The sequence below is a fragment of the Myotis nattereri genome (genome assembly GCF_964212035.1).
Source record: "Myotis nattereri genome assembly, chromosome: 3".
In the NCBI taxonomy this organism is placed as follows: Eukaryota; Metazoa; Chordata; class Mammalia; order Chiroptera; family Vespertilionidae; genus Myotis; species Myotis nattereri.
In genome coordinates, this window is record NC_138077.1 from 187,964,230 (window position 1) to 187,990,230 (window position 26,001).

Genomic DNA, 26,001 nt, shown 5'->3' on the forward strand with positions numbered 1-26,001 from the left:
CCGGACTTGGTGATGGACTGGTTGTGAGGGCTTGATGACAGGGAGAGTTTCCAAGGCTCTCGCTTGGGTGGCTGGTAAGGAACTTAGGGGATGTAGAATTTTTAGCATGTGGTGGGAGTAAGGTGGGAGGGGGAGGTCATGAGTTCAACTTGAGGTGTCTAGGACACCTTCAGAGGGCAAGGAACCTGGTGGCAGCTGGATATGAGGGTTGGGAATTCAGAAAAGTCTGGGCAAGAGAGACCTGGGCAGCACAGCTCAAAGCCGAAGGAGTAGTGAGATATTGATGAAGAGGAGGAGAGGCAGAGGACAAAGCCTGGAGAACCAGCGTTTAAGGAACAGGGAGGGGAAGAGGGGCAAGCCTGTGAAGGAGACCAAAACGAGCATCAGAGTAGTAGAAAAGAAAAGAAAACAGAACAGGGCCTAATGCAGCAGAAAAATCAAGTCACACAAGCACTGAAACTGCCCATTGGGTTTTCTTGCAACATGGTAGCCTAGGGACTCAGGCTAACCTTTCTGCTGAAAACAACTAAAAATATTAGACAAAATATATATTTTAAAAGTTTAATGCATCTATGAACTGGAAAACACAAGAAATATTCAGGCTAATAATCTATACTAATAATAGAGGAATATGCAAATTGTCCAGGACACCATCACAGTAATAGTAATGACCAAACAGCAGGCTGTGTGGGGCAAACAGGCCGGCGGGGGTGGGGGGTGCAGTGAGGGGCGACCAGGCTGGCAGGGAATGGCAGTTGGGGGCAACCAGGACGGCAGGGGGGCAGTGAAGGGCAACCAGGCCAGTGGGGGGCAGTGAAGGGCAACCAGGCCAGTGGGGGGCAGTGAAGGGCAACCAGGCCAGTGGGGGGGGGGCAGTTGGGGGCAACCAGGCCAGTGGGGGGGCAGTGAAGGGCAACCAGGCCAGTGGGGGGGGGCAGTTGGGGGCAACCAGGCCGTCAGGGGGGGCAGTTAGGGGTGATCAGGCAGGCACGCAGGTGAGCAGTTAGGAGCCAGTCGTCCTGGATTGTGAGAGGGATGTCCTGGGGATCGGGCCTAAGCCAGCAGTTGGACATCCCCCTGAGGGGTCCCGGATTGGAGAGGGTGCAGGCTGGGCTGAGGGGATGCCCCCCCTCCTGTGCAGGAATTTCATGCACTGGGCCTCTAGTAATAATAAGTGAAAGTAGGAAGCTTAATAGTTGGCTTTCACCTTGAGGGCATGTTTTTTTTTTTCTTAGATAAAAAATATTTAATCTACCTTTCCTGTACATTATTGATGTGCTAATTAATATGCAATATGACAATACAGTGAGGGCATGTTTCTTACCTGGTGAACCTGAGCATTGGCTTGTGAGGGCTCCTGAGCTTATGGCATCTACCCAGAAACTTCTCCATAAGGCCAGGACCCCAAAGGCCATGCCCACACTTAAGGATGAAATAGAAATAAATCGGCCCACTCCTCTACCTAACCTCTCTCCCTCAAACCTGGGGACCACAGAGAAAATTGCCTTTATTTCACCTTGGTGCTAAGTGGAAGCGGGAAACCTTCCCTGAGAATGCTTAACTATAAGCACTCCTTTTTTGGTTTTGCAGACCAAATTCACACTATTTTGGAAGGCTGAAAAACTTCAAACTGAGAAGTTAATTTGTCGTAGATACAGCTTTAGAATGCTCTCTCCTGAATCTGAGGACCCGTCCCAGGGTTGTCACAGGTTCTGGCTCCTATATATCCTACTCCTGTCCCTTAGAAGAGCCCGTGTCATTCTCCACTTGGCTCTAAGTCAGTGGCTCTCAACCTTCCTAATGCCGTGACCCTTTAATACAGTTTCTCATGTTGTGGTGACCCCCGATTTCATTGTTACAAATGGAACATAATTAAAGCATAGTGATTAATCACAAAAACAATATGTAATTATATATGTGTTTTCCGATGGTCTTAGGCGACCCCTGTGAAAGGGTCGTTCGACCCCCAAAGGGGTTGCGACCCACAGGTTGAGAACCGCTGCTCTAAGTTATCCTGGAATGCTATCCACATCTTAGATGTCCCTTTTGGTCTGGCACCCCAAAGTATCTCCAACATCCCCAGGCCTATTTTCTTTCTTTTTTCTTTTTTTAAATATATTTTATTGATTTTCCACAGAGAGGAAGGGAGAGGGATAGAGAGTCAGAAACATCAATGAGAGAGAAACATCGATCAGCTGCCTCCTGCACACCCCCCACTGGGGATGTGCCCGCAACCAAGGTACATGCCCTTGACTGGAATCGAACCTGGGACACTTGAGTCCACACGCTGACACTCTATCCACTGAGCCAAACCGGTCAGGGTCCAGGCCTATTTTCAATTGTTCTAGGTGGTGTTTGTGAAACATGTTCAGGAGCCATTGTTAATGAGATTGGCAGTTTTCTCTCCAGGGGAGCCCCAGGGATGAGAGTCCTGGATTGGAAGCAGGAAGAAAACTGGCCTTTAGGTCCAGCCCTATTCATACACCATCTCAGTTTTTCCTTCACTGGAGGAATTACCGTTCTCATTTTTATTTTTACAGAGAGAGAGAGAGAGAGAGAGAGAGAGAGAGAGAGAGAGATTTGTTGTTCCACTTATTTATGCATTCATTGGTTGATTCCTGACCAAGGACTGAATTCATAACTTTGGTGTATCGGGATGACACTCTATCAGCGGTTCTCAACCTGTGGGTCGCGACCCCTTTGGGGTCGAACAACCCTTTCACAGGGGTCGCCTAAGACCATCCTGCATATCAGATATTTACATTACGATTCATAACAGTAGCAACATTACAGTTATGAAGTAGCAACGAAAATAATTTTATGGTTGGGTCACAACATGAGGAACTGTATTTAAAGGGCCAGAAGGTTGAGAACCACTAACTAATTAAGCTACTCAGCCAGGGCTTGTTGTCAATCTTTTAAAGTGAGTTTCAGCCAAAACCGGTTAGGCTCAGTGGATAGAGCGTCGGCCTGCGGACTGAAGGGTCCCAGGTTCGATTCCGGTCAAGGGCATGTACCTGGATTGCGGGCACATCCCCAGTGGGGGATGTGCAGGAGGCAGCTGATTGATGTTTCTCTCTCATCGATGTTTCTGGCTCTCTATCTCTCTCCCTTCCTCTCTGTAAAAAATCAATAAAATATATTTAAAAAAAAAATCAATAAAATATATTTTAAAAAAATTAAAAAAAAATAAAATGAATTAGGAAGTGATTCCCTCCTTTAAAAAAATAAATAAATAAATAAAGTGAGTTTCAGAAGAAGTCAAGGTCTATGGCTAGAAAGAGGCAAAGACGGGTTTTGAACATAGGCCCAAGTCCTGTAACCCTCCCCCTCGGCCTCCTTCTGGCACAGTGAAATCTCCAGTCCGCATCAGAGCCATGGCATTTCACAGCCCTAGGCACAGACCTGGAATCAGTCACCTTATTTTGGCCTTCCTGCTTCCTCCTTCCAAATCTCCCCTACTTCTACTCTTTCCTCCTTCAATTTATCCTACATAATACAGGTAGACTTTTCTAAAATGCAAATCCAGTCATCAACGCCCAGTTGAAATCCCATGACTGCTTCATATTGCATTTAGGATAAAGTCTAAACTCATTCAAATGCCTACTGCTCCCAACTTGTCTTTCCAACCTCACCTGTTACTCATCCCTCCCTCTTCCTCACCTCACCTATATCCCCTTAGACCAGTGGTTCTCAACCTTCCTAATGCCGCGACCCTTTAATACAGTTCCTTATGTTGTGGTGACCCCCAATTTCATTGTTACAAATGGAACATAATTAAAGCATAGTGATTAATCACAAAAACAATATGTAATTATATGTGTTTTCCGATAGTCTTAGGCAACCCCTGTGAAAGGGTCGTTCGACCGCCAAAGGGGTCGCGACCCACAGGTTGAGAACCACTGCTTTAGACTGAACACAAATTACTCGCTGTACTTTAAACATTTTCTTGATAAAGATTTGTTGTGACTGGATTCCACCTGGACTTTGCTAACCTGCTAATTGAGCATCCCCTCCCCCATTCAAGTTTCTCCTCCTCAGGGAAGCCTTCCTCTGCCTTCTCAGGCCTAGGTGGCTATTGCCAATGCTATTTTCCTCCATTGAACACAGGTATTAGAGGTCCTCCCCACTAGCCCCCTCCGGGGTAGCTGGCAAGAGTTAATAAAAGGATACGTGATGCCCTGGCTGGTGTGGCTCAGTTGGCTGGCCGTCCTGAGTGCACCAAGAAGTTGCTGGTTTGATTCCCGGCCAGGGCACATGCCAGGGTTGCTGGCTCTATCCCCGATAGGGGGCGTGCAGGAGGCCGCCTATCAATGTTTCACTCTCACATCAATGTTTCTTCTCTCTCTCTCTCATCAATAAAAATTTTTTTTTTTAAGGAAAAAGTACAAGTGGTAAAGAAAAGGGACTGCTGGGGTCTGCCCCTGAGCATATCTATTGGTGATCTCTGATACCCTGAGTGTCCAGGGCCAAGATGAGCTCCACTTTCCCCAACCTGCTTCCTCATCTGAAAATGGTGCATAAAATTCCCCGCCTTGTAGTTGTTGAGAACTGATGCGTAAGGGTATGCAAAGTACCGTTCGTAGCACTTAGGTGTGAGCTGGTCTTATTCTAATTACACATCAATAGAAGTTGCTTCCAAGAACCTTATGAAATTCTCCGAGCACTGTCCATGGTATGTGGTTCCCTGGTTGCTCACTGGGTGGTTCCGAGAGCCGTCCTCCTTCCTGAGGCGCACCGAGCCTCCTTTCTTCTCCTAGTACTGACGCCTCCTTCCACCCGGCCCCGTTCCTGGGCCTCCGGGTGCACCCGCAGCGGAGCACCAGAGCGACCGATCCTCCACACCGCTCCCCGCCTCGCCCCCAACACACACACCTTTTCCTCCGACCTGGGCTCCCACCTCCAGCCATCCGCCCCTGAGTCACACACTCCTAAGGAGCTGCTCCGCAGCTTCCCCGCCAGTTTGACTGGGAGTGTCTGTCGGCCCTGGTAAGCCTGGGGCTCCCGGGGCCCCGTGGTGCCCCAGCCCACGTGCTCCCGGCCTCCGCCGCGAGGCGCCGCCCTCCCGCTAGGCGCAGTATAGACTACATTTCCCAGGGTGCGTAGCGACGGGACCTTGGCTCGGCGGGGGCCTCGAGCGGCGCGCCGCTCCGTCGCCTGATCAGGGGCGTGAGGGCTGGCACGAGGACAGGCCCAAAGACCCGGAATGAGTTTCCGCGCAGTTCCGCTGGGCCGAGCCGGGCGGTGCCGGGCCGGCCGGGTCAGGGCAGGCGCGGGGGAGGGTCGGCGCCTGAGTCGTCGGTGCCGGGAACAGGCGCTCGGGGCAGCCCGCGCCTCGCTGAGGTCCCCGCCCCGTCCCGGCCGGGCCGGCTAGCCTGTCAGTCACTGGGGCGGAGGCAGCGGCGGTAGCGGGGCCGGAGCCGGGCGGTGAGAAGAGTGAGGGCCGGGCCCAGCGGAGGGGATCTGCCACCGCCCCTCAACATTACGGACTCTTCGCCCCAGAGTGTCGATGCTGCACCCCCGCGCTTCGTTGGAACGCCTTCCGTAACCCGCCAAGGGCTCTCTCTCTCTCGTGACCTCCCACCCCAGTGACCTCCTCGTAGGACCCGGGAGCGCACTCCGACGAGGGTGTTGTGGGTACAGGCCATCGACCCTGTGACCTCTCACGGGCCGGGGCTCGGTTTCCCCCACAGGCCTCCCTCCCCTATGACTTCCTCCTCGCAGATTCTGGAAACAGAGCCGTGACCTACCACTGGGACCCCCGCCTGAGAACTCCTCCCTGAGGGCTCCCCCTCGGCACCCCACTCAGTGGATCTCCTCCTAAGACCACCCCTTTTGGTTTCTGGCCAGCCCCCTCCCCCCCAATCGAGGTGGGGAGGCCTCGGCAGCCATGCCCATCCTGGGTCCCCTGTCACCACACCACTCCCTGGGCCCTCAAGCCGGGGTCTAGCCAGGGGGCCGGCAGCCAAGGGGCTGGGGCAGGAGTCAGGTCAGGGTCCCCCTCCCTGCTGGGGAGGAGCCGAGATGGACCGGCGGGAGGAGCAGCCGGGGGCTGCAGGGGCTGGAGCAGCACCAGCCTTGGACTTCACTGTGGAGAACGTGGAGAAGGTACGAGGGCCCCGGGGTGGGCACTCCGGTGACAGAGCAGAAGTTCTGGGCACCGACGCGAAGGCCAGAGCCCAGGCCTGGGCTGGGTGCCCGCTGGGCTGGTGCCCCCAGGACACCTGGCATTTGCTGTCTCGGGGCAGGCAGACAGCAGTGTTACAGTGTCGTAAGGGGCTGTATGTGGCTTTCCGCAGACACGGGTCCTCTGTGGAGACATACTCGGGGGTCCGTTGGCTTAGACCTGCAGCCAGGCTGGCTGTTCTCCAGCCCCAGTGCAGTGGGAACCCAGGAACCCAGGAGACCTGCGGCTCAGTCCCCAGGAACCATGCCGATGCTGAGCCGTCTTGCACCCTCTTTGTTGAGCCAGGGGCTCAGAAAATAACCGGGGACTAAAACAGTCTGGGTTATGTTCTCATCTCTCTTGGAGAAGCGTCCTTCCTTGATTGGACGAAGGCGGGCAGGAGCCTTGCTGGGCCCCCTTTGTTTTGCGCTGGGTCCCAGGGGTCTGGTTCTGCTGGCAGCCTGAGGGTTGTTTTCTACCCACCTGCCCATCAAGCTTCCTGCCAGCGCCCTCCCAGACTGCCCAGTCCATCTCTTTTGGACACTACTTCTCTGGTTGTCTTCTGGGTTCGCCCACAGAGGCCTGGAATGCAGAATGACCTCCTCCACCCCCCAGGATTAATGGGGAGGTAGGGCTGCCTTGATGGGAAATGAGGAATAGCTGCGGATACTCATTTGTTACTCTGGAGCCCTGTTTGCCATACCCAGTGGTGAGGATGCGTCCCTTCGGCTTCTGTTCTCTGCCTCCTGGAGCAGCCAAACAGCAACAGTGGCTATAACTGGCGGTCAGAGGGACAGATAGGGCTAAGCCTGCTTGGATGGGGACTGCTGAGGCCGCCAGAGGCCTGGTCTCACTCTTCCACCCCATGGGGCTGGGCAGTGTTGGCATGGTGGTGCACTGTTCCGTGTGCTACCAGGGAGATAAACCTCTATTTTCTTGCTGTGTGAAGTCCCAATGGAATGGGGACCCTGGGGATTCAGCTAGTTGAGAATTCCAGGCTGGGCACTTGCCAGGGCAGCAGGCTAAGACTTCTCTGGACCAGTTCTGTGGATCTTCCAGGCGCTCTATGAGGGCTTTTCTCATCCCCTTCTCCACTTTGTTTCTGCACAAGGGTTGCCTGGCAAAGTCTTAGTCCTTCTCAGATTTCACACGGGCTGTGGTGCCAGCATCTGGAGTGACCCAGGGATGATCCTGGGGGAGCTAAATGGAGCTTTTGGAGTTGATTGGAACAGCTGTGCCTGGGAGGGTCGGGGCCCCTCAGGCTGTTTCATGTTCTTCTCAGGCTTAGCTTCATCCCTGTGGAGCCATTCCTTCCACCTGGGCCTTGCCCTTTACCTCACATGCCTCCCCTTTGATGAGCTCAGCCTCCTCTTTGTGTGTGTGTGTGTGTGCTGTCCTGTGGAGGTTCACTCTTTGAATCCATAATGTTTTGCTATAAGGAGAAGAGGATATAGTAGAGCATGAAGAAAGTTCAGGTTCTCAAAATATGGCAGGTCCCTGGGCCCAGGAAACTGCAGAGCCCTGAGCTCTCCCTTTCTGTTCAGGCCCCCCCCCAAGTCAGAAAGAGAGAGCGGTATTGCGGGACCAAATCACACCCTGTTTTCTGGGCTCTGGCAGGATCCAGAGTGGCCAGCACCTGCTCAATCCTGTGCTGTCCTGCAGGCGCTGCACCAGCTCTACTACGACCCCAACATTGAGAACAAGAACCTGGCTCAGAAGTGGCTGATGCAGGCCCAGGTCTCCCCACAGGCCTGGCACTTCAGCTGGCAGTTACTACAGCCTGACAAGGTGCCTGAGATCCAGTACTTTGGGGCCAGTGCCCTGCACATCAAGATCTCTCGCTACTGGAGTGACATCCCCACTGACCAATATGAAAGTCTAAAGGCGCAGCTCTTCACTCAGATCACTCGCTTTGCCAGTGGTTCCAAGATTGTGCTGACTCGGCTGTGTGTGGCGCTGGCCTCGTTAGCTCTCAGCATGATGCCTGACGCTTGGCCATGTGCTGTGGCAGATATGGTACGACTCTTCCAGGCTGAAGACTCACCGGTGGATGGCCAGGGTCGCTGCCTGGCTCTGCTGGAGCTGCTGACAGTGCTGCCTGAGGAATTTCAGACCAGCCGCCTGCCCCAGTATCGCAAAGGCCTGGTGCGGGCCAGCCTGGCCGTGGAGTGTGGGGCTGTCTTCCCATTGCTGGAACAGCTGCTGCAGCAGCCCAGCTCACCCAGCTGTGTGCGTCAGAAGGTACTCAAGTGCTTTTCCAGCTGGGTGCAGCTGGAGGTGCCGTTGCAGGACTGTGAGGCTCTCATTCAGGCCGCCTTCGCTGCTCTGCAGGACTCAGAGCTCTTCGACAGCAGTGTGGAGGCCATTGTCAATGCCATCTCACAGCCTGATGCCCAGAGGTGAGCTGGTCCCCACCTTCCCAGAGTGGGGCAGTCTGCTTGGCCATCCATGCATCTATCCATCCATCTGTTCAGTAAACACTATTTGAGTGCCTACTGCATGCATGGTCCTATGCTGGAGATACAGCAGGGAACCAATCAAGACATGGTTCCTGTCCCATGGTTCAGAAAGGGAGACAGACAGACACTAGACAACTAACCATCCAATGAATTATTCAGTTAAAATAGTTGACTCTCTTTTTTTCTCTCAGCCAAGTTCTGGCTGTTCTGCCCCTGACCGTATTGCAAATCTATTTTTTCCATTTCCACTGCCGCCACTCTAGTTCAAGCTGTCATCACCTCTCCCCAGGTTATTGTAGAGCTTTCTCGCTAATCCCCTGGTTTTTACTCTTGTACCCTCCCTTCATTGTCCACCCAGCAGCCAGAGTGATCTTTTGAAAATGAGTATGCAATATTTCCTTTCTGCTCAGAACCCTTCTGTGGCTTCTCACTGCTCATAGGGGAGAGTTCAGGGTCCTTCATTTGATTCACAGAGATGCTGCACAATATGACATCTCTAGCCTCATCTCAGAACCCTTCTGTGGCTTCTCACTGCTCATAGGGGAAAGTTCAGGGTCCTTCATTTGATTCACAGAGATGCTGCACAATATGACATCTCTAGCCTCATCTCATGCTCATCTCCTTGCCTTCTTCACTCTCACAGTCCTTTCAGTTCCTTGAATGTCCCATGCTCCTTCCAGGCTCTGAACCATCGCATGTACTTGACACATCACTTCTGTCTCAGTTTAAACTTCACGTTCTTCATGATTTTTAAGACTAAGTTTGGCGTTTTCTATTATTTTATCTCAGAGCTCCCAGTGTTTTTCCTTCTTAGTCCATAACCCGGTTTCATTATAAATTAATGTGTATCTCCCCATTAGTCTCTCCGCTCTGTGAGGAAGGCACTCTGCCATTTTATTTGGTCATATTGTGCCTGCAGCACTTGGTAGCATTCAATATTTTTTGAACAGATGAAAAGTAGGAGCTGCCAAAGTGACAAGGGGTGGAAGAGGTTGGGGGAGTAGGGAATGTTACAAGCTTCAGAAACAACAGCAGGTGCAAAGACCTGTGTCGGACACACCATGCACATTCAAGGACTCAGAAGAAAATGAGAGTAGTAAGGTGTTCAGCAAACATTTGTTGAGCACCTGTTTGTGCGTTGGGACCTGTAGTGAGGACTAGGAGCATAAAGATAAATGAGTTGATTTTTGCAAGTCAGGAGCTCATAACCTAGTACATACATGAATGGGCAAGTATAGTCAACGTGATGAATACTCTAATGGAGAGAGCAGAGGGGCTGTAAGAACCAAGTCTGTGGGTTGTGAAGGGCTGCCCAGAAAAGGTGACAACTGAGCTATTCTTTGAAGGCTATGTAAGAGTTAGTCAGATGGAGGTGATGGATATGGCGAGGACATTTCAGACAGATGAAGGGTATGATTAGACAGCAGGGTTTAAGGGCCAGTTATAGGAGATCTGGGCCCAGATCATGTAGGACCTTATCAGCCTTAATCTTGTCAGTTTAAGATTTCAGTTTCCATCCTGAGGATGATGTAAAGATATGAAAGGATTTTAAGCAGAGAAAATGGCATAATGAGATTTTTGGAATAAGGTGAATTGGCCGGGGGAAGACTGGAGGCCTGACACTAACATTTCAGAGATGGGACTTTGGGAACCCCTGGCAGAATTGGAGGGGAAAATAACACTGAAAGAGACAGCATAGGGGAGTGGTTAATGGCACTAGCCTTGGCAGTTCATCACATCTGAGCTTGAATCCCAGACGGTCCATCTACTAGATCTGAGACCTTGGGTAAACCTGTTTCTTCATTAGTAAAATGTATGTGATCATACTGACCTCACAGAGTTTTAATTATTTAACTAGAATAATGTACACAGGGCCTGTCCCTGGTATTCTGTAAAGATTATTTTGTTATGAGGGTTAAATAAGAGGAGGTCTGTGAAAGGTCTAGCATGGTTCTTGTGTACTCCAGAAACGGCATTTGCTAGTATTTAGTATCATTGTTGCATTAGCAGTTACTATGATGCCTTTCCCCTGGTTTCCCACGTTTTCAACTTAAGGTGGGTAGCAAGTCTCAGGTCAAGGCCTTCCTTGGCAGCCAGAGCTCAAGTGCTGGCTAGGCTCAGACAGTTGGGTCAGGGGAATTGGCCAGGGCCAGTGCCTGGGTGATGTGGGATGTCCTTACACCCAGGTTTACCCGCCCAGCCAGTCTCTAGGGCTTTGGCAGGTAATTGATGCCTCTTCTTCTATGAACCAATGAGCAAGCAAGAAGCCAGTGAGAAAGCACACAGCCTCCGAAGTGCCTATTGGCTGCAGTTCCCTTTGTTGCTTAGCAACTCTTCCCCTTTTCAGTTCTGCTCCTGGATCTGTAATTGCAGGTCTGGGCTGAGCTCAGTGTGAGTGGCAGCTAAGGAGTCCCAGCAGCCCTGCCCCAGCAGCTCCAGCTAACGAACTGCAATCAGCCCACTTGAACCCAGTCTCAGCCATGGCACTAAAGACATCCTCTCTTATCTCCCTCCCCAAACTTTAGGGGCTTTGGGTGTGCTTTCCTGTCTACTCACAAGTCTCAGGCACAGGTGCCCAGGGATAAGAAATCTATGCAAGAGTTTCCCCAGTGGGTGGGCTGCACCCAGCTTGGAGTTCGAGTTTGGACCTTGCTGTGTTGTAGTCTTCGTTTCTTAGCTTTGGCTTGAGAAAGTCACCTTCAGTGGTTTTGACTTCTGGGTCATCCAGCCACTGCCTCACCCAGGTTTCCTGACATCAGCCCTCCCCTTGACTAAGCTTGTACTTGCCACCCTTTTCCCTCTCCTCCACAACTGCTGCTGCTTGCCCGACTCTCCTTTGAAATGCCCCCCCCCAATATGTTTTTAATTCTGGAAAAGCTTTTCATTGGTGACTGGGGGAGGACAGAAGGTGAATTGGGCTTTTGGAAGCCCCCATCAGTTAGGACTTGAGATATGGGCTGAGATCAGTATAGATCCTTTGGGGAAATTCAGGTTGGACCCTGAAAAAGATGCAGACCTACAGCAGTATAAGGGCCTCTCTCAGCCTGGAACCTATCTCTAACTTGCTATATGACCTTGAGTAATACTCTGAGTCCTTCTGGGCTATATTGTCCTTGATTTATCTTATTATAAAGCTCAGATAAGAGAAATTAAGAAAATTCATTGAGGACCTATTGTATACAAGAATTTTGGCAGGTGTGAGCAGCTTTGGAATGGAGTGGGAGTGCTAGGGGGCAGGGCACTACCTCCTGCCCCCATCTTAGCAGCTGGGAACTCGGGGATCTTGGCCTTGGCCCTGCCCCTGCTCTTTGTGCCAGATCTGGCCTGAAGGTGCCCATTGTCTGGTGGTACAGCCTGTGTCAGGGTCATGAGACTGAAGCTATCCCAGCTGTCTCTAGGCAGCGCCCTCTGGGGCTGTCTCTGGTCTGAGATATCCTGGTATGGACGTCTTATCTCACCAAAAGGGGTGTGTGGAGAAGACCAACATATTGGACTGGTTGCCTCTGTCTACATTTTACCCCTAAGGTTATTAGGTTACTTACCTAACAACCTGCTTGGGGCAAGTCCATGTTGAACTCCTAGGCACGCAGTTTCTCCCCACCTCCTCTCCATAGATTGGTATGGTGACGGCATGATTGACAGCAGAGGAGTCCCAAGCATCTGATTCCCCGATGAGCGTGTCACTCACTTCCTCTGTTTAATCTTGTCTCCACAGAGCCGGCTACTGGGGAGGAGACCAGTGGGAGGGAGCTAGCCTTCTCTCAGTCTCTTTTGTGTACTGTGCTTCCTCTGCCCCTCCGTTAGGGGTCATTGTGCTTCTGGGCTCTGACCTGGACGTCTTCTCTCATTCAACACTTTCTTCCTGAGCAGTTCTCATTTACTCCTATAACCTCAATTACCAGCTCTTCTCTGATGACTCCAACACAACATCTATGTCTCTTGCTCTAACCTCTCTGTTGAGTTTCATGTTTTTATATCCAACTCTCTGGACACTTCTACCTGCATATCTCATCAGGTACCTCTGGTTCAACATGCCTAACATTGAACTTACTGCCCTCAGCCTCTCATTAAATTTGGTACTGTCCCTCTCCACCTACCCCTCCAGGACTATAGTCCTACTGTCTACCTGGTTTTTAGTCAGTAACCTGAGGGTTTTCCCTGACTCTTTCCCATCTTCACATCCAGTTAATCATCAAGTCCTGTTCATTTTGCCCTAGCTCTCTCTGAGTTCCTCATCTGCTTTCCCTTCTTACTGCTACCAGATTACATAGGAGTCAGGGTTTGGTAGGGGGTGAAGTGGAAGATGGGGATTGATGCTCGTAGGAGCTGTTGCTGCCTTTTAAAGTCTTTAACATGTTAACAGTTCCTGTTAACTCTTCTATCTCCCATCCTTTCCAGTCTCCCCAAACAGTATCTGTGTTTGTTTCTTAGACCTACTGTCATAAAGTACCACACACTGGGTAAACAACAGAAATTTACTGTCTCACACTTGTAGAGGCTAGAGGTCTGAAAGCAAGGTATCAGCTCCCTCTGAAACCTATAGGAGATGGCTTCCTTGCCTCCGCTTAGCTTCTGGTGGTTTGCTGGCAACCTTTGGTATTCCTTGGCGTGAGCTGTGTGACTCCCATCTCTGCCTTTGTTAGCACCTGGCATTCTCCCTGTGGGCCTCCGTCTTCACGTGGATGTCTTCTTTTAGGATCCCCGTCATATTAGGGGCCCCCCTGCTCTGTGACCTTATCTGCATTGACCCTGTTTCCAAATAAGATTACATTCTGAGGTACTAGGAACTAGAGGGTAAGACTTATTCAATCTCCCCCAAAGTCTTAATGCATTCCAGCATCAATTCTAATAGGAAGATACAATTCAACCCATAATACTGACCTTATACTTCCTTTCCAGAGTTTTCCTGGAGGTCTCTGACCTAAGCTTCTTCCTAACATGGGCAGCTGCCATGTAGGCCCTGATCTCTCTTTTGCTTTGGAGTTGATGTGAGGAGGGGGACTTTAATGGAAAACTGGGCGAATGTACCTTTCTTTCAAATCTGGTGAGGGATGGGCAGACAGCTCTGATGCGTCTCCTCCCCTCATGCCTCCAGGTATGTGAACACACTCCTGAAACTCATCCCACTGGTGCTGGGACTGCAGGAGCAACTGCGACAGGCAGTGCAGAATGGGGACATGGAGACCTCCCATGGCATCTGTCGCATTGCTGTGGCCCTGGGCGAGAACCACTCTCGGTGAGGAGTGGAGCAGCTGGGGATGGGATAGCAGGGCACTGTAAGGAGGGGAGGTTATGGCGCCTTCTTGAGTGACCTTCTATATCTCCTTCCTCCAAGGGCCTTGCTTGACCAAGTGGAGCACTGGCAGAGCTTCCTGGCCCTTGTCAACATGATCATGTTCTGCACGGGTATCCCTGGCCACTATCCTGTCAATGAGACCACCAGCTCCCTGACACTCACCTTCTGGTATACACTGCAGGTGTGTCTATGTGACCTCCAGTAGGAGGGGGCCATGATGGAAGAAGGTGGCTAATGGGCTTCTGTGGCTGCTGGTGAGGTGGCTAATACTCTTCCCTGGCTCTCAGGATGACATTCTGTCCTTTGAGGCAGAGAAGCAGGCTGTGTACCAGCAAGTGTACAGGCCAGTCTACTTCCAGCTGGTGGATGTGCTTCTGCACAAGGCCCAGTTCCCTCCTGATGAGGAATATGGATTCTGGTCCTCAGATGAGAAGGAGCAGTTCCGAATTTACAGGTGATGGTAGCAGGTCAATCCTAGCTCTAAGTGGAGTCCTGAAATAATGAAGGCAATGAGGGGAGGGGCCCAAGCACAGGCTTCCTGAATCCTGGGGCTCCTTTCTCTATTTTCTAGGTACTTTTACATGGTTGTGAGGTTACCAGGGTGGGTTCCTGGGCTTGGGGGCAAGATCCAGGCTGTGTACAAGGTCTTCATCTGCTTCTCAGGGTGGACATCTCAGACACGCTCATGTATGTTTATGAAATGCTGGGGGCCGAGCTGCTCAGCAACCTCTATGACAAGCTGGGCCGTTTGCTCACCAGCTCAGAGGAGCCCTACTCCTGGCAGGTACCCCTCAAGCCTGATTCCCTCAGCCCTCCTAGATCTGTCGCACCCTGCTCTTCGGCCAAGCCAGTGGCACCCTCTTTCCCCAGCACACAGAAGCCCTGCTCTATGGCTTCCAATCCATCGCAGAGACCATTGATGTCAACTATTCTGATGTGGTGCCTGGGCTCATTGGCCTCATCCCACGGATCAGCATCAGCAACGTGCAGCTGGCGGATACCGTCATGTTCACCATTGGTGAGACCTGGTACACACCCATGAGCACATTCTAGAGCCATAGGCACCCATCCCCTGCTACAGCCAGCCTCCTGGGTCCCATCCAAAATGAGAGATACACATGGCCACACACACAGTTGGTTTTGCAGCCAACTAACTGTCCTGGCACATCTAAGGGTCCTTCCTAGTGAGTGTACTGAGCTGCAATTCAGTGAGGCTAGTCCTGCTTCTCAGCTTTAAGGATCATGTTTGATCATGTGCATGCATATTTGCCCATTCAGTCCTCTGAATGAACAGTGCTCTGTATTGGGGCTGCAACTCGACCCTGCCCGGCAGCTCTGCCTGTCTCAAAGGGACATGGTCTGCCTCAGCTATCCTTTCCTCTCTCTCTCCCTTCTTCCTCCAGGAGCTCTGTCTGAATGGCTGGCTGACCACCCCGTCATGATCAACAGCGTTCTTCCCCTTGTACTGCACGCCCTAGGCAATCCTGAGCTCTCTGTCTCTTCTGTGTCCACCCTCAAAAAGATCTGCCGAGAATGCAAGTATGACCTGCCACCCTATGCTGCCAACATCGTGGCAGTCTCCCAGGTATGCAGGGGCCCTGGGAGGACCTGGGCCTCAGGCACACTCTGCACTGCTCTGATACAGTATTTCTTCTTTTTATCCCTAGGATGTGCTAATGAAACAGATCCACAAGGTGAGCTCAAAAGTTTCTAGGGGGCTCCCTGGGGATATTGCAGGAACCCACAGAAATCCTTTCTTCTGCCTTGTTCTTTACACTCTGTTCTTGGAAGCTTTCCAGTTGGTTCATTCTCCCATCCACAACCAGATGTGTCCAGGACTCACCCTCCATGTTCTGTCCCACAGACAAGTCAGTGCATGTGGCTGATGCAGGCATTGGGCTTCCTGCTGTCAGCCCTGCAGGTGGAGGAGATCCTTAAGAACCTGCACTCGCTCATCTCGCCCTATATCCAGCAGCTGGAGAAGCTGGCAGAGGAGATAGTGAGTGAGAGCTGGTGTGTGTGTGTGTGTGTGGCCAGGGAGGAGCAGGGGTGGGATTCTGGGGCTACCCTTTGTGTAGACTATGCTGCTGAGGGATAGGGTTGGAGCTGGCAGTCAGGGCTGGGGCCAGGGGGCCAAGCTGGGACTGGAAGATCCAGAACTTGGTTCTCTTCTCCCCACAGCCTAATCCCTCCAACAAGCTGGCCATTGTCCACATCTTGGGGCTTCTCTCCAACCTCTTCACCACGCTGGATGTCAGTCATCACGAGGATGATCATGAAGGCTCTGAGCTCCGGAAGCTGCCAGTGCCGCAGGGACCCAACCCCGTGGGTGATGTTGTCATTGCCATTGCCCCCACCTCCCAACCCTGTGGGAATGTCATTGTCACCTCCAATTCTATGGGTAATATTGTCATTGTCCCCTGTGGCATGATGCATTTGGTCCTGTGAACGATCTTATCATTGCCTCCCTCTCTCTGGGGAGTGATGTCATTATCTCACCCTGTGGGTGGTGTCTTTGTCCCCAGCCCAACTAGGATGATGTCATTGTGGTTCCCCACCCCATAATGGACACTGACATTATCTTTCAACCCCTAAGTGATGTGATTATGGGCCCCTGTTTAACCCCTAATTCCAGGGCCTTTCTACTTCAGCATTCACTGTTCCCTGTGGGCATCAAGGATGCTTACGGTACATGCTCTGCATGTAATAGTTTTTACCTTCGAGTTGCTCCCAATCTAGAGGAAATACATGTAAACAGATTGTCACAAAGCAGTGTGATAAATGCTGTGGTAAGCTCGGGCAGGCACAGCGTGTTGGGTGGCCACTGTAAGCTATTTGATCTGGGGCAAGCTTTAGCTTCCCACTCAAAACTGTGAACATCAGAACATTGGCTTGCTCATCTCATAGAGCTGTTGGGTAGCAGATATGGTCTTGAGCGAAAGTACTCTGCATATTGTGAAGTTTTGTACAAATGTGATGGACTACTTTGATCATTGTTCCCTGTACCCCCTTTAGTGTGTCTCCTGAAGAGAAGGGAGCCACAGTGTCCTGGCCCCTCTGCTCAACTCCCCACTCTAGTTTCAGTTACCTTTTGGCTCCAGATTAAATCTCTGCCACAGAGCCCCTTCTATGGTAGTCATCATCCTGCCTTCCCTCACCTCCCAGGACCTCATTCTGCTCTCTGCTCCTGCATAAGCTGCCCGTATTATGCATCCCTTGGGCTGTCTACTCTAAGCCTATCTAGGGCAAGCCTGTAGGCTTTTGGCACTAAGAGTTTTACTGAGCAGAAATAGAGAAGAAGTTGCAAAGTTTTAGTAATCTTTTTTTTCTTCTTTCCTCTTTTTTTTTTTTGTCCCATCACCATTTATCCCCTGTATACCTTCCTCACCTCCACCGACTCAATACCCCTTACAATTTAATAATCTTATAAAGCACTCATAATATCCCTGCTTTACAATTTGAGGCTTCTTCTAAGAGGATCCCTAGTACTCAAATATCCTCTTTCATTCATAGGGCATTGAGCAAACACTCCTTCTGCCAGGGTCCCATGCATTGCGTCTTCAATACGCAGTCTGGGGTAATAGGTTTGAATTTGAACTCCTGGCCTACTTCCTACTACCAGGTCCTTCTCCAGTGGGTGACAGTGGTTGTGGGGGCATCTTCTTCCTGTGTCTGCAGGTGGTAGTGGTGCTGCAGCAGGTCTTCCAGCTTATCCAGAAGGTGCTGAGCAAATGGCTGAATGATGCCCAGGTGGTGGAGGTGAGCCCCAACCCTTGCTCTCTGCCCCATGGTGCCTTTTCTCAGAGGTGGAGCAGGAGGAAGGTATTGCTGCCCCACTTAAGCCTGCGATGGTCTTGAGGAAATAAAGGAGGCAAATCCTTTTCCATAGATACATGGAATCCTCTGGGAGGCATTCAGAACTTCCCAGTATCACAGGAAATGCTCAACCAAAGGACTGTGATGTGGCTGAGTGACAGCCAGGGATCCACTTTCGCATCAGAGACCTGCCTTTGGTCTCTTTTTAACTCAGGATTTTGTTGCTGTTGCTGCTCCCTGAGAGGAAATAGTGGAGATGTGAGTAGGAAGAGTTACAGAGTTCCATCTGTGCCCCTCTGAAAAGGGCCCTTTTGCCTCCTGCCTTTCAGGGTGAGGGTGAGACTTCCTTACCTTCCTTGGTTCGCAGAGCCAGGCAAGGCTCATAGGTAAGGGCCCCTTCCAGGCCTCCTCTGTGCCAGGCCTCCATTCTGCTCCAGCCTATTGTGACTTGCTGACCAGGGCCCCTTTTCTTTTCCTTTTTTTTCAATTGAAATATATATGGCATATAACAATGTGTAAATTTAAGGTCTACAACATATTAATTTGATACATTTCTATATGGTAACATGATAAAATTGCCATTATAGCCATAATTAGCTCCTCTGTCATGTCACATAATTAGCATTTCTTTTTTTTTTTTTTTTATATTTTATTGATTTTTTACAGAGAGGAAGGGAGAGAGATAGAGAGTTAGAAACATCGATGAGAGAGAAACATCGATCAGCTGCCTCCTGCACATCCCCCGCTGGGGATATGCCCGCAACCCAGGTACATGCCCTTGACCGGAATCGAACCCGGGACCTTTCAGTCCGCAGGCCGACGCTTGATCCACTGAGCCAAACCGGTTTCGGCTAGCATTTCTTTTTAGTAGTTAGAATAATTAAGATCTAGTGTCTTAGCAAATTTGATGATTATAATACAATATTTTTTTCTCTTTCATGGGCCCCTTTGCTTCCCCCCAAGGCGGTGTGCGCTATTTTCGAGAAGTCTGTTAAGACGCTATTGGATGACTTTGCCCCCATGGTGCCACAGCTGTGTGAGATGCTGGGTCGGATGTACAGCACCATCCCCCAGGCCTCTGCTCTTGACCTCACTCGACAGGTGGGCCTTCTGATTGGGACAACAGTCTTCTGGATTTCATCCTAATTAGAGATCTGTCTGACCAGGATGGGGTAGGTGGGTGGAGTGGGTTGATGATTGCCCTGCCAGAGGTCCTCACCTGCATTCCAGGGATGCAGGGCCTCAGCTGACCAGCATTCCTTGCTTTGTTGTAGCTGGTCCACATCTTTGCCCACGAGCCTGCCCACTTTCCCCCAATCGAGGCCCTCTTCCTGCTCGTCACCTCCGTCACACTCACTCTCTTCCAGCAAGGTAGGTCCTGACCAGGGTCTCTGCTGCCGCCGCCACTGCCACTGCCTCTGCTTCCCTGACTGGGGAGCCAAAGCTGCCACTATGTTCTCTGTCCCCTGAGTTGCACATGGGACTTGATGGGAAACTTACGGGATCAAGCACAGCATAATTGTCAACCTTGCAAATAGTTGACACCTTAGATTGAAGTGGATAAGAGAGTGAATGATGTCTTCTACTGGCCTGCTGGGCTAAGGGCCAGTCTGGATGATGGGAAAGATGGGGCCAGAAGCTCTGAGGGGCTTGGGTACCAGGCTGGCTCCTTTTCTTTGGAATATAATGAAAAGTAGAAAGAGCATGGGCTTTGAAATCAGGCACACCTAGATTCTAAGCTCATCACCACCAACTAGTTGTGTGACCTTGGGCAAGTCACTTACCTTTGTAGAGCCTTTGTTTCCATATCTGTGAAATGGAGATTTCTTATATTTGATAGGATTATTGTGGGCATTAAGTAGCATCTTTTGGGCCTTTGGCTTGGGGCTTTTACACATAAAGTTTATTCCCTTCCAGGCCAAAAGCCTATGGCTGTGGTCCCACCCCCTGTCCCCATTCACTGGCCCTTAGCCTGAGAGAATTGGCAAAAGGGAGCTCCAAGCTTCCCCTGCTGTCTAATCAGGCTTCTAACTTGGAAATGAAACTCACTGCTCTCCAGCAGCCTCATGAATCGTGCCTGGACTCGTGGTTGCAGGACTGAGGCTCACCAAGGGTCTCAGCTGGAGCCAGAGTGCTCTCTGCTTGTGTCCTTGGTGTCTGGTCACATGACACTGGCCTCTGCTGTGGTGGGCTCTGGGTAGGTCCAAAGTGTGGAGAGAGCTGAGCCAGAAGGCCAGATGTGGGTATCCTCAACTCTACTCCTTTCACTCCTCCTATCTAGTTGGAGACAAGTCTTGGTGGTCCTGCCTCCTGATTATCCCACAGTCTGTCCCCTGCTCCCCACCCTCTATGTCCAAAGTCTCGGTATAGGGTGTCCGGATTACCTCAACAATTTTCTGACTGGTTTTCCTGGCATCTGCCCTTCTCTCCAATCCATTCTGCACCCTGCAGCTGTAATGTTCTTTATAAAACACAAATCTGAGCATTTTCCCTTCCTGGCTTAAAACCCTTTCATTGCTCCCAATTGCCCTCATCCCATTCCTACCCACATGGTGTAGCGCCTGCATACCTCTCGCCGTCCTCTCCTCCCAGTGTCCCCATGACTCCAGCTGTCCAGCCACACTGACTCTTCCCTTATGTCCCATTTGATCCCTGTGCCTTGCTCCCTTTCAGGAGTACCCTAAGCTCTTTTACTGGGTGGGCTCTCATTCCTTCACACCTTACCCATGCATCATTCCTCAGAAGCTTCTCTGAATCTAACTTCCTGCTGAAACTGCATCATGTACACACTGTTGATACAGCGCCAGTTACACTCAATAATCAGTCTTCACGTCTGTCACTCTCCCTCTCCCTAAACTAAGCCCCTGAAGGACAAGGCTAGGTCTCTTCTCTCTGCATCCCCAGTGTCCAGAATGAGGCCAGCATGGAGCAGGTACCAGACACTGTTAAAGAAAGGAGGGTGAGGGCTCCCTGACCTCAGAATCTTTCTCCTTCACTGTCTGGCCCAAGCCAGCAGGGCGACTGTTGAATATCAAACCTATTGTCTGCAGTATGACCCATGCATGGGGCACATCAGGCCTCACTTTCCAGGACTTGAGTAACTCGGGGTTCAGATGTGAAAGGGGCGGGCTTTATCAGTGGCCTGGAGAAGGAAACAAGGAAGAGATTATTATCTGCTTTACAGTGGGGAAACCAAGTGTTTGTGGCTTGCGCAAGATCACACAGCTCCTTAGTGGTGTCTCAGGCAGGTGTTCCTGCAGTGTCTGCAACTGAGAGGGGAGTGGCCTGGGCAGGAGCTCCAGACGCATGCCGTGTCCTTGCCACAGTTATCAGAACTGGAGGCAGAATAGTGTCCAGCATCCTATTTGTTGGGCTTGTTGGTTGTCTTGCTGGACAGGATGGTCCCCTCACCTGTATGCTGCCCCAGTTTTGCCCTCCCTTCCTCGGGCTCTGCCCTCCACTGCACCATGGGGCGACACGTTAACTGGGTTCCCTTCGTCATGTGGGCTGGTGGTGGGAGCTGGTCCTCAGCCTGAGCCTGGCTCTCTGCTGAGGCCTTGTCCATGTGGAGGGGCTTTGCTGGGTGGGACTTTCATTTTTGGCCTCAAGGGGCAGTCTCCTTCCCTAGGCCCTGCCAATGGGTTGCCTGGCCATCCCCACTGCATATTGGGCACTGCCCTCCCCAAGAAGGAGCCCTCTGGTTTAAGTGGACCCAGTAGGTTCCCTTCCTTGGCCAGACCAAGAGCACTAAGGCCATTGAAGTGAGGGGGAACCCACTCAGGTTCTGTTCCCTGGCCATTTCAGGGCCTTCAGCCAGCCTCCAAGAACCAACCAGCTCTGCCCTCCTGTCGGATGGCTAGTGATGGGGAAGCAGCTTAGGGCCACCCCAAACTGCCAGAAGCCGAAGCAAGAATTCAGGGGCTGTTTCTTCAGCTCTGTGGAGTCCAGCATTGCTCCAGCACCACAGGACAACTTGGGGGACTGACCTAGAGGAGCGGGGAGTAGGTGGAAGGCCCCTTGGGAGGGAACTGGGGCAGGCCCGTCCTTCACTTTGCCGTCTCTTTCTGTTGGGCTTCTCCCAGTTCATGGTTTTTGTATGTTTTGTTTCTTTATCTTGCTTCCTGCTGCTCATGTGCCCCCACGCTGTCTCCCTGCAGGCTCTCAGTCCCACATAACTATATGAGGTTGAGTTGCTGTTTGTATAATTTTTTCTTAAGTTCCATCTTTATTATATTTTAGGGCCCAGGGATCATCCTGATATTGTTGATTCATTTATGCAACTCCTGGCACAGGTGTGTTTTAGTTTTATTCATTCACGTTCTGTTCTCTCTCTTTCTCTTTCTCTTATGTTGAAATTCAATTTAAGCCTATTTTTAGCTTTCTGTTGACAAATTTTTTTTCTGTTCAGTTGAATAGAGTTTCTTCATCTGTTTCCGTGGAAGTTGACAACCCAACATCCTCCTTTAGTGCCCCTTTGCCTCAGCTAGCTCAGTCTTCTACAAAGACCAGGGAGAGGCTGACCCCGAAGGGAGGCAGTGGGCTGGCCTGGTGGGGGTTGGGAAGGGAGGGGGTGGTCACTGTGCCCAGCAGCTCCTGTGTGGCTGGGGTGCCCAAGAAGTTCAGGGGTAGAACTGAAGTTCAAGGGCCTGGGGTTCATTGTCCCCGTGCTCCTGCCGGGAACTGCCTGCCTCAGTGCCTCCAGCCTACTCTTGAGAGGTAGGCTCCGAAGGGAGGGGCTGAGATGAATGTGCTTCCATGGAGCCCAGAGCCCAGAGCCGGGCTGCCGGACAGGTTGTGCTGCTTCTGGGAGGCGGGGTGCTGGCTCCACTGTGAGACTGTGTTAGGTTGTGTGTGTGTATAAGTGTGTCGGAACTTTGTATGTTTTGAGTTTGGTTTGGTGAGAACAGAAATCATGTAACTGCTGTAAGTTGTATGAGTATTATGTTGGATTTGTAGTTGACATGTGGATATGTGTGTTGGTGTGTGTTTTATGTTGATGTGTGTTAGGCATTGATGGATTTTGAAAGTTGATATGTGTTGGAGGCATGTGCATGTTGGGCTGTGGGAATGTGTATTATGGAGGATAGGTATATATATTGTGGTATCGGTAGTTCTGTATTAGGGTATGTGTGTTTTGGAAAAGGTATGTATTGGGCTGTGGGAATGTGAGGTTAGCATATGGGAGTTCTGTGTGTTAGGGGGCTTCTGCAGGTTGGGGGGGTCCTGTGGGTAAAGGTAAATAATGTGGGGGTTTTATTAATCATTCCACAAATATTTATTGTGTAATACATGCTTGATACTCTGCTAGGTGCTGAGGATATAATGGTGCGCAAAAGCGGCACGGTTCTAACTGTTTTGTAACTTACAGTTTGCTTGGGGGGCAGGGTAAAAGGCGTGGGGAATAGGGAGTGTTCTGGGCCTGGATGAATAGATGTGTGGGTATCTGTGAGGGTGTATCTTTGTGGGTGAGAGTGTTTGAGTGTGTATTTGTGGATGGATGTGTTGAGAGAGTACACGTGCTAGAAGATTGATAGATTGAGGGTGTGGGTGTGGAGCTGGTTTGGGGATGTGGCGGTTTGAGTGTGTGAATATGAAGTGAGGGTGCGTTGCAAATGTGGGAGAGTGTGTGTGTGTGTAAGGGAAGTGTGTTTGAGGGTGAGTAGGGTGTTTCCATGAGGATGCGTGTGAGTGAATATGGCAGACTGGAAGGTATGTGAGGGGCTGGAGAGTTAGGGGACTGTGTGTTATGCCTTTGGAGGCTGCTGGGGAACAGCAGCATTTGATGACTGCTGGAGTTGTGCAGAGCATCTCCTGTGACCTGGGGATGTGCCAGTCATGTCCTGGTACCACTTGGGGCGGGCTCTCTGCCCCCTGTACTCCATCCATTCCCCCACATGGCAACACGGATCCTGGGCTGGGTATGGCTGTGATGGCCCTGGACACAGGGTATCCTAGGTAAAAGGTAGGGCCATGGCTCCAAGGCTCCTACTCTATTTTTCCTCTTTCTGATCTAAAGGGTGTCTGGGGAGTGACAGGACATGGGAGGAGGCTGTTGGACTGTGTTCCACATCCAGTTGCCATCTCTTCTTCCTGCTGCTCTGTTAATAAATACAGAGGGCCTAAACTGCCTCTATGAATCAAGAGAAATCCCTGCTGGTACTTGAGCCTGCAGGAATCTGGCCCTGATGGAGGGGAGAGGGGAAGGTGTTTGCTCAGGGAGTAACTTGGGACCCAAGCTATCTGCCTTACGACCTCCAACCTCTCTCATATACACTGTGCATTCATGTACACGTACATGTACACAGCATTCCTTGGCTGCTCCTCTCCTGGCTTCTGGAACTCTGGGATGGTTTGTGTCCCCAGAGATGGCTGGGTAGTTGGTTTTGACAGCATCTACCTGTGGTGCGTGAAGTTGGGCCCTGGGGTGGCAGGTGAGTGGGGGGGGTGGTCTTTGCAGCTGGCTGGGGCTGGGCTTACCAGCTCCACCTCCTGCAGGCTCTGAAGCGGAAGCCAGATTTGTTCCTGTGTGAACGGTTGGATGTCAAAGCTGTGTTCCAGTGTGGTAAGTGGGGTAGTTGGACAAGTAGGCCTGGGGCCCCCTTGGGAGGATCCTCAGGCTCTATCTGATCTGCTTCTGCCTCTCCCACAGCTGTGCTGGCCCTCAAGTTCCCTGAGGCACCTACTGTCAAGGCCTCCTGTGGCTTCTTTGTGAGTCCCGTGCTGCCCCTGACCAACGCCCCCCCCCCCCCAACCCCTGGGACTCCAGAGGGTAGGGGTGTGGTATACTGAAGGAGCTGGGCTGACAGCCCTCTTTATCCTCTGCAGACAGAGCTACTGCCTCGATGTGGGGAAGTAGAACCCGTGGGAAAGGTAGTACAGGAGGATGGCCGTATGCTGCTCATAGCAGTGCTGGAGGTGAGATGGAGCAGGGGGGCGCTTGATGTGGGTACGGTAGCCCTTGCTTCTGTGGCAGCTGCCCTTTGGGGAATCTTGAGCCTTTGGTTCCATAAACTCTCTGATTCTGTTTTTTCCTCATTTAAATGTCTGAAAGTTGTCAGAGTTGGCTCTCAAAAAGCAGCACTCACTTGTCATATGCAGTTAGGCAGAGGAACTGTCTGAGGGGGTGGGGGGGGGGCATGCCCTTGCTGAGAAAGGACAGGCCCTGGTACTGAGAACCTGTCTTCCTCAGGCCATTGGGGGCCAAGCCTCCCGCAGCCTCATGGACTGCTTTGCCGACATCCTATTTGCTCTGAACAAACACTGCTTCAGCCTCCTGAGCCTGTGGATCAAGGAGGCACTGCAGCCACCTGGTTTTCCCTCTGCCCGCCTCAGCCCTGAACAGAAGGACACCTTCAGCCAGCAGATCCTTCGGTGAGCAGAGCTGGTGGGGCCTGGGCTCAGGTCTGGAAGAGAAGATGAAGTAGTGGTGGATGGTGCTAACCTGGTCTCCCTTCTCTCCTTCAGCGAGCGAGTGAACAAGAGGCGGGTGAAGGAGATGGTGAAGGAGTTCACACTGTTGTGCAGGGGACTGCATGGCACAGATTACACAGCCGACTACTGAGGGGCGTTCCCGTCCCCCCCACTCCTCACTCCTCCCTGCCCCCAAAGAGTAAACCTCGACCCTCACTGCGCCGTTGTCTCTGCTTCCTTTCTACTGCCACCGCCACCTAACTGGATGACCCGGAAGGCCTGGGATGAGGAAGGGAGGATGCTTGGACCCGGGCCTTGATAGGGACTGGTAGAGCCAACCTCTAGCTCCTAGGGTGGAAGAGATACTGCCAGAGCCACTCAGAATGTTGCCATTGCTCTTGGGGTGGGATGGGGATTGCAGTAGTATCAGCACCCTCTCCCCTTTAAATTAGTTCCATGTTCATGAATGCATACATTTATTTAATCAACAGTGTTGAGTACTGAGTCCCTAGTTCTGCCTTGTTCTGTCTAAACAAAGGCTGATCTAGTCTATACTTAACCATGCTAAGCTGGGAGAATGGGACCATGAAGGCTGCATGAAGGAAGTTTTATTTTATTTTTAAGTGTTTTTATTGATTTATAGAGAGAGAGGAAAGGAGAGGGAGAGAGAGAAACATCAATAAGAGAGAAACATCATCAATCATTGATCAGCTGCCTCCTGTATACCTCTTGGGGATCAAGCCCTCAACCCGGGCATGTGCCCTGACCAGGAATTGAACTGTAACCTCTTGTTTCATGGGTCAATGCTCAACCACTGAGCCATTCCTGCTGGGCTATTTCTTTAAAAAAAATTT

At 51.2% G+C, this 26,001-nt stretch overlaps 1 protein-coding gene across 3 annotated transcripts; it reads left to right on the plus strand.

The window, feature by feature from the left end:
- Positions 1-5,379: 5,379 nt before the first annotated feature.
- Positions 5,380-25,369, plus strand: IPO13 (importin 13; the record flags this gene model as incomplete). Of its 3 annotated transcripts, XM_081086261.1 has the most annotated exons (20): positions 5,380-6,108; positions 7,829-8,565; positions 13,721-13,861; positions 13,961-14,102; positions 14,209-14,375; positions 14,585-14,705; positions 14,792-14,939; positions 15,325-15,506; positions 15,589-15,615; positions 15,786-15,920; positions 16,103-16,246; positions 17,600-17,680; positions 18,701-18,838; positions 19,012-19,108; positions 21,977-22,029; positions 24,233-24,299; positions 24,387-24,445; positions 24,563-24,652; positions 24,927-25,108; positions 25,202-25,369. In XM_081086261.1, exons 1-20 carry the CDS (start codon positions 6,025-6,027, stop codon positions 25,296-25,298), a joined length of 2,892 nt encoding a protein of 963 aa, XP_080942387.1. In that variant the 5' UTR covers positions 5,380-6,024. The 3 variants fall into 3 exon arrangements, 2 of the variants coding, with proteins under 2 accessions (XP_080942387.1, XP_080942388.1); XR_013995663.1 differs by lacking the exon at positions 21,977-22,029; XM_081086262.1 differs by lacking the exon at positions 25,202-25,369 and having other exon boundaries at positions 25,007-25,075.
- Positions 25,370-26,001: the final 632 nt, after the last annotated feature.